The following is an 8,164-nucleotide window of genomic DNA, read 5'->3' on the forward strand; positions in this document are numbered from 1 at the left end:
GTGAGAGCTCATTGCAGAATAACGCCAAGATAAGAGAGGGAGAATAAGAGAATGCAGTCGGACGTGCCGAGTACAGGGGGCCATTGTTGTACTCCTTCTTTACTCGCGCAACACACTCCCCTGTTAGATCTGCTATTTATTTGCAATGTGGAGAACATGAATAAAGTATTAATTTTGAGTTCAAGGAAAGGCTCGTATACTGCTTGCGTTCGTCTGCATTGCTGCGTCAGGGCAATCAGCGATGACTTGAAGTTCGCCGAAAGTTGCCGTTCCAATTTCCGAAGCCTTCCGCCTTAGCTCCAATTAATTCCGAATTTGAGATCCGATGGAATCAGACAAAGTCCTCCATGGGACGCTTCCTTCGATCTCGGTAACACCTCAGCCGAGGGAAAATCAAAAGCCCGGAAATCGTGAAATTTTTCCTCCTAGGAAAAATCTCCGAGGAAGAAGGTGGGTGATCTTATCCTGTTCGTTCGGAACCCACCGCCAGCAACGATGAAAAGACCTTTCCAGTGACCCGTGGAGATAACTAACAAGTAAACATTCTTTTTAGAAAATGACAATCGCCTGGTTTGACATGCTTTTCTGGAAGTTTCCGAGCCCCGGAGCAACCCCGAGTCGTTTTTCCCTGCTGCCCTGCATTTCATACCCCTTTCCTGCAGGCTCCGAAACCCGGAAAAAACACCATTTACATTGAAATCCGGGATATTTTTCTCGGATTTTGATGGAAATGTTTTTTCCCCAGGTTCCGAAGCGCGGAAAGACTCATTCCCATTGATATCCGAGCAAAATATCCCGGATTTCGATGTAAATGGTGTTTTTTCCGGGTTTCGGAGCCTGCAGGGAAGGGGTATGAAATGCAGGACAGCAGGGAAAAACGACTCGGGGTTGCTCCGGGGCTCGGAAACTTTCAGAAAAGCATGTCAAACCTGGTGATTGTCATTTTCAAAAAAGAATGTTTACTTGTAAGGTCGGTGGTGCCGTGGCCACTGAGTCAGAAAATCGCCGGAATCAGGCATGAATGAGTTTATTATTGATCCCTGGCCGCTGCTGCTCGATCGATTAGGATCTGGCAAGTCACTCTTTACTCTTTAGATACCGCCGTTGCTCAAGCATCTCTGCACACTCAGTCAGACCCGACAACGATTTCGGCGACTATATCGGGCTCCAGTGAAAACGAAGATTTATTTCTAAAGAATGCGGAGTGCCAAAGATCACGAATATGCGAGCCCCGATGCCAAGAAAACAAAGAAATCAATAAAGGCCCCTACGAAACCCTGTTCCGATGAAGATGCCGAGCTCGAGGTGCACCCGTCTAAGAAAGTGACGACGTGCGGAGGATTCCCCATGATAAGTGATGGCGCGTTGACTCTCTACCTGGCGTTGATGGGATGTGAATTCTTGACGATCCTCGTTGCAAGCGGCTTATCTCCGAATGTTTACTATGCGCCCCTGCTGAGAACAATAACATGGTCTCAGCTCTTCACAAATTGTCTCGTCGTCGTGATTATGCAAGTGTCCGAGAATACAAGTGAGTATTGTAAATTGAGAGCACTGACTCAGTGCGTATCGAAGGCCCATTCAGCGAATTCGCTCCCTGAGCTCTCCGATTTGAACTCGGAACTGAACTGATCTGTAGCTTTCGTTGCAGCAATGCCGGAGCTCTACGAGCTGATGCATCATTTGAATGCAGTCGTGCTCCAAGCGATAGTTTTCTTCTTCGTCATTGAAACAATATTTTTTCGTTCGGTAGTTTGATGCTCACGCTCTTGACTGTGGGCCAATTGGCATTATCGATTCTATTCTTGTCCCTGATACATCCGATCAACATCGAAGTCCAAGAGCCCAATGGGGAAGCACGTCAGAGGAATTCAAAGACGAGTAACACGATTGAGGATACTCTATGATATTCAATTTGTTGCTTTGTATGATGTTCGATTGTACATACATATTCGCTGTGGACGAATCGTCATATCGTGATTGAGTTTTATTATTCTACGACCAGCTATCTTCATTTGATGAAAAAAATTTAATGGGGTAGACGAAGACGTATAGCTGCTCTTCGACAGGAGTCAAGATCCGTTAGAATCCCTCCATTCGTTTTTTTCGGGGTTACTCCAAGAATAACACGATCGCATTGTGTTCGATCTTCCCTTGCTAGCTGAAAATACGTGGGATTTTGGTCCTGGGAACTCGTTGCCGCAATCTAATCTCGGCTTCTGACGAGCTCTCGTTTTAGAGTCTCCACACGCCTTGACGGATCCGCTCAAGGATATTTTCGTCGAAGGGCACATACTGCTGTCTAGTCACGTCGAGAATAAAAAGCGGATCTTTCACTTTGTCTAGGTCGTAAGCTTCTTTGACGAGCTGTGTCTTGATGAGCTTGAAGGTGCTAGTTGCCTCTAGCTTCCTGGTCAGTCTGACCATGATTGGGATCGCGTACGAAGGTAGTTCGGTTTTGATTCTCGCCAGTAACTCCTTCAAGTGTTCTCCCTTGGCATAGTCCAAGTTTGGATCGAGCAACGCCACCATGCCGGCCTTCCCGTCAACACCGGGAACAGAAATGCCGTACACGACGCAATCGTTCATGATGGAATACTTGCTGATCACGTTTTCGACTTCTGCTGTCGATACGTTTTCCCCTTTCCATCGGTACGTATCACCAGTCCGGTCCTTGAAATATAGGTTCCCAAGCTCGTCGTACTCCAAAATGTCACCCGTTGCGAAACACAGGTCTCCCTTGACAATCACGTCGCTGTAAGTTTTCTTCGAAGAGGATGATTTGTCTGTGTACCCGTCGAAGGCGAGTTCCGGTTTCTTCGGATTTATGGTCGCCACCCACTCTCCAGCTTCCCTCGGACCGCACAACATGCACAATCCGTCCGGACCCCTCAGGGGTTTGCCCGTGAGTGGATCCACCTTGATCAGAAATCGATTCCACGATAATCTTGCTGCGGTCATACTCAACCGACAGATCGTCGGTATGCATCCAACACTCCCTACAACGTTATCCATGTTCATGATGTTGGCGTTGCCTTCAGAGGCGCCGTATAACTCCTTGATGTCTCTGACGTTGAAGCGCTCGATGAATTTCGGCCATAGGGAAGCTTTCATGCCGTTGCCGTACATCATTCGTATGGAATGAGCTTTGTCCTCTGGCCTCGGTGGTTGCACGTGGAGATATCGACAGATTTCACCAATGTAGTGACTGACAGTACAATTGTATCGGATACAGTCACTCCAGAACTTCGACGCGCTGAACTTCGGTGCCATGGCACCCGAGGTCCCGAACAGAATCACGGGACCGACTCCCATAATTCCGCCGGATGTGTGATACATCGGCAAGTAGATGTAGAGCGTATCTTCCGATTTCAGTCGAGCTAGATATTTCGCGACGGCTGCGCACATGAGATACCGATAATTTTTCACGATTGCTGCTTTCGGAAGGCCAGTCGTTCCTGTAAAGAGGGCTTCCGATGAGAAGTTACTCAATGAGTTCTAGATTCTAGAGCGGAGGAAAAATCCGAATGAAAAGCCCGTGAATCGCGGGATGCAGGCATCGAAAGATACCTGAGGTGAACACATAGAGGAAGCGGTCGTCGAGTTTTCCTCGGTAGGTCGGGGGCGTTGCGCTCTGTTGAGAGATGAGCTGTTTGATCTCTGAAGCGCCCAAGTCCTCTACCGATCCACACATGCCGTAACAGAGCATTTGTACGCCGCCATCGGTCGAGAGCGATTTGATATCCTGTCGTACTTCCATCAAGGAGCCAGCAGTCGTGGGAGTGAAAATTACGGCTTTCGTTTTCACGCTCCGGATAGAATGCAGAAGTGGTGATTTTCTGAGATTCGTGTTCACCAAGGCGGAAGCCACTCCGATCTTGGCTAGTCCTAGGAACATGAAAACCATTTCTGGACAGTTCTCCATGACGATCGCAACGTCGTCGCCCGCCTTGAGGTTGAGGTCTTTGAAGAAGTTGGCGATTTGGTTCGTATAACGATCTGCCTCCCCGAAGGTCCAAGTTCTATCGCCATAGTAGAACATCGGTCTTTCCGGGTGTTTCTTGGCGAACTCTGCGAAAAACATGGTCGGAGTCTTCTGCCTGAGCTGCGTGAGCCTCAAAAAGGAAACCAGCTGCAAGTATCTCTTGATGGCCACGGCATCGCGCGGCAGCGTGCGAATCACCAGCCATGCGGTCTTCCAATTAAGAAAGACCGAGCTCGTCACAAGTAGCACCAAACCAGCGGTCCATCCGACGATGTAGGTGATCGCAACAGCGGCGAGGACAGAAATTCTGGACACGAGTCTAACAAGATCGACAGACATGTTGCCAATGACGGCCCGCGATGATTTGATCGAAAGCTCTTGAGAGGACTGCATGCCGAGTTGTGTTGCGGAATCCGTCATTGTTCCAGGCTATCTCCGCATGCTGCACTTTGATGCTCGGTCCCCACTGGAGACAACGAGCTTATAATTCAGAGAACTCAATACTCGGGGACAAGGTAGTCACAGTGGCTGACCTCGCATGAGAATTGATACTGATACACAAACACGGGAAAATGGAAGCTTTGCGCAGAAAGTTGACCTTCGGAATTTCAAGGGTTCCGGTAGAGGCGGTCGTGACTCTGGAGTATGGCAGTGGATGATTGAGATAATCGAGCTAACGTAGGATGGTCAAGTCATCGGAGAATTCTTTGAGACTCATGAGCGATTCCTGCGCAGGAAGAAGTCCCGTTCCGAATGAAAGGACGAATACCCCTCTGTGGTAGACGACATTTTCCTTATGCGAATCCCTGGAAATCCCTCTGCGAGCCGCTCCAGCCACAAAAAATGACCACGAGAGCACCGCTCATCAGAAAAAGAAGCGCTTCGGCTTGATTCTCTCGCTTCCTTTTGCATATTCGATCTTGACGCCTTGCATAGAGATGATTTTGATCCATCGGAGCTTTAATCTGAGTCTTCTTTTGAAATGAGTTTTGAAAGCGGAACCAATACCCCTCCTCGAAGCGTCTCCAAAACTCACTCAGTAGCGGAGAAGAGGGACTGGGCACGGAGGCTCCGGTCGTCCACAATCGTTCACTCTCGAGAACGACAGTAATGGAGCGGGAAGCAGAGAGGAGGTCAAGGACGATATGAATGCGCAGATAAGCTACTCATCCACTGAGCTGCTCCGGTGATGGACCGCGCTATCCGTAATCCCTTTTCCAACGATGAGCGAACCCCTTCTCGGGTAGAGACGGATCCACTGCCGTGCGGCGACATCGATTCATCGTCGTCTAGATCGAGTCATCCTGGCTCTTGACCCCTATAATTGCAACGCGACGATCAATCCCTGCGGGTCGAATTCCTCGCTCTCGAGCGGGCCCACGTGTCCCGTCTGTCGAGAGCGTCTTTCACTCTGCCTCGTGGGTTTCGTTCGATTTTAATGGAAAAGGTCCTTCCCTCTCAAACCGCTGCATTGACTTACGAGGGAAGTCAAACGTTGAACGGTTTGGATGGTTGCAAGCGAGAATTAGAACGCATATTTTCCTAAAACATATATTTTTGAGCTTTCGTCTCCTGCTAAGTGTATACAATTATTATTCACAAACTTGAACAGGTCTCGCCGAAGATAAACACTCCGAGCACCGAGAAGGATCTACGTGTCCGGATGTATACACAAAATAGGTACTTGCTCTTTTCAGAGCCTCCAGACCCCTTTGTGCATCTGCTCTAGAATATCCTCGTTGAAGGGCACATACTGCTTTTTCGAAATGTCAAGAACGTAGAGTAGGTCTTTCACTTGCGTGAGATCGAAACCCTCCTTGACAAGTCTTGTCTTTGGCAATTTATAGGTGCTGGTGGCTTCGAGTTCTCTAGTCAAACGAACCATGATCGGAATCGCGTAAGCGGGTAGTTCACTCCTCATCTTCTCCAACAAGTGCGCCAGGTTTTCTCCTTTAGAGTATTCCAGGTCTGGATCAAGTAGAGCAACCATGCCTGCCTTACCCTCCGCACCCGGAACAGAGACACCGTAAACGACGCAATCGTTCATGATCGAGTACTTATTGATAACGTTTTCGACTTCTGTCGTGGACACGTTCTCTCCTTTCCATCTGTACGTGTCTCCAGTGCGGTCCTTGAACGACAAGTAGCCCAGCTCGTCGTACTCCAAAATGTCCCCCGTGCCAAAAAATAGATCGCCTTTCCTCACCACGTCGCTGTAGGTTTTTTTCGACGAAGACCCTCTGTCGGTGTAGCCGTCGAACGCGAGCTCGGGTCTCTTCATGTTGATGGTGGCTACCCATTCCCCGGGCTCATTGGGACCGCACAAGATACAAAGCCCGTCTGGGCCTCTCAGAGGTTTGCCCGTTTCGGGGTCGACTTTGATTAGGAATCGATTCCACACCAACGCCGCGACGGTCGTACTCAGACGACAGATCGTGGGGATGAAGCCCATGTTTCCCACGGTTTTGTCCAGGTTCATGGTGTTGGCGTTGCCTTCGGTCGACCCGTAGAACTCTTTGATATCGTCTATGTTGAAGCGTTTGATGAACTTCGGCCACAGCGAGGGTCTCATTCCGTTGCCGAACATCATGCGAATCGAATGATCCGTATCTTCGGGCCTTGGAGGTTGCAAATGCAGATAGCGACAGATTTCGCCGATGTATTGAGTGACGGTGCACTGGTATCGCTTACACTCACTCCAAAACTTCGAGGCACTGAACTTCGACGCTATGACACTTGTGCTCCCGAACAGGACCACCGGAGCCATAGCCATCAAGCCACCGGATGCATGGTACAGTGGGAGGTACGCGTAGAGGACGTCGTCCGGTGTGACGCCCGCGAGGTATTTGACGACAGCGCCGCAGAGTATGAAGCGATAGTTTTTCACAATAGCTGCTTTCGGCAAACCCGTCGTTCCTGGAATCAGAAATAATGTACCAGACTTAGTCGGACTCTTTCGATATTACGAGCTTGTAGATACGGATAGATAATATATGAATCATAAATGATTTCTTAGCCTCGGATCGTGCCGTCCAAGCGATTTTTTCCGTACCTGAGGTGAAAACGTAGACTAGACGGTCGGTTACTTTTCCCCGGTACGCCGGTTCTTCGGGACTTGCTTCAGGAATCAAATCTTCGATACAGGTCGCATTGAGATCGGCCATATCTTCATGACTTCCGTAGCAGAGCATCTGAACGCCCGAGTTCGCGAGCGATTTCAGTTCGTCCTTCACTTCCAACAGGGAGTCGGAGGTCGTGGGAGTGTATATGACGGCTTTGGTTTTCACGCTCGAGATCGAATGCAGGAGAGGAGTTTTCCGCAGATTCGTATTCACCAAAGCTGTCGCCACTCCGATCTTCGCGAGTCCGAGGAACATGAGGACCATCTCTGGACGGTTTTCCATCACGAGCGCGACGTCGTCTCCGGCTTTCAAGTCGCGCGACGTGAAGAAATTCGCTACGCGATTCGTGAATTGATCCGCTTCCCCGAAGGTCCACGTTCTTTCGCCGAATCTGAGCATCGGCCTTTTCGGCTGCTTCTTCGCAATTTCAGCGAAAAATCTTGCCGGAGTCTTGTCGCGTATCTGTGTAAGTCTCACGAAGATGATCAGTTGCAAAAATCTCTTGAAGGCTGCGGCGTCGCGAGGTAGCGTCCGAATGAAGAGCCATGCTGTCTTCCACCGATACAGACAGCCTCCCAATGCGATGAGCAAGAAACTTGTGGGGCATACCAGGACGCAGATGACTGCGATCGCTACGAAGACGGGGATCCGATACACGAGGTCGAAGAGAGCCATGCTGCCAATGACGGCCGGAGACGTTGCAGGCAATGTTTTGTTGCGAGGATTCTTGTCGGGGAGGCTCACGGGATCAGTCATTGTGTCGGGCTATCTCCGCGTGTTGAACTTTGACGGGATAGGCTCATTCAGTGGTGCTACTTAATCCAGTACACAAGATAAAGGTACTACTCGTATTGAAGGCGTAGACTTGGCCTTGGCGCCAGCATCTAGCAGCTGAGACAACAAATTAGAACACGCACGCTAGGCTTCGATCTTTCGTATCGTTTTGGAGGGGAAGGATGAAGGCGCTGAGAAATAATATATAGGCTGGCTGTTGATCGCAGAGATACCAAAGAGTTTCTTTGATATGTTCATTCTGCTGGCACGAGCTCCTGGAAAC

The 8,164-nt window shown here is 49.5% G+C and overlaps 2 protein-coding genes across 2 annotated transcripts; both read right to left on the bottom strand.

Moving 5' to 3' along the window:
- Positions 1–2,100: 2,100 nt before the first annotated feature.
- On the bottom strand, positions 2,101–4,327 carry LOC100908940 (long-chain fatty acid transport protein 4). The gene is made up of 2 exons (XM_029112037.1): positions 3,571–4,327; positions 2,101–3,458 (listed from the first exon to the last, which is right to left on the bottom strand). The coding sequence occupies exons 1-2, from the start codon at positions 4,322–4,324 to the stop codon at positions 2,236–2,238; spliced, it is 1,977 nt and encodes a 658-aa protein (XP_028967870.1). The 5' UTR covers positions 4,325–4,327; the 3' UTR covers positions 2,101–2,235.
- Positions 4,328–5,529: 1,202 nt separating this feature from the next.
- LOC100909087 (long-chain fatty acid transport protein 4) lies at positions 5,530–7,785 on the bottom strand. Its single transcript, XM_018640303.1, has 2 exons — positions 7,038–7,785; positions 5,530–6,901 (listed from the first exon to the last, which is right to left on the bottom strand). The coding sequence occupies exons 1-2, from the start codon at positions 7,780–7,782 to the stop codon at positions 5,679–5,681; spliced, it is 1,968 nt and encodes a 655-aa protein (XP_018495819.1). The 5' UTR covers positions 7,783–7,785; the 3' UTR covers positions 5,530–5,678.
- Between the last annotated feature and the right edge of the window lie 379 nt (positions 7,786–8,164).

Source organism: Galendromus occidentalis, unplaced genomic scaffold, assembly GCF_000255335.2.
Source record: "Galendromus occidentalis unplaced genomic scaffold, Mocc_1.1 scf7180000077480, whole genome shotgun sequence".
In the NCBI taxonomy this organism is placed as follows: Eukaryota; Metazoa; Arthropoda; class Arachnida; order Mesostigmata; family Phytoseiidae; genus Galendromus; species Galendromus occidentalis.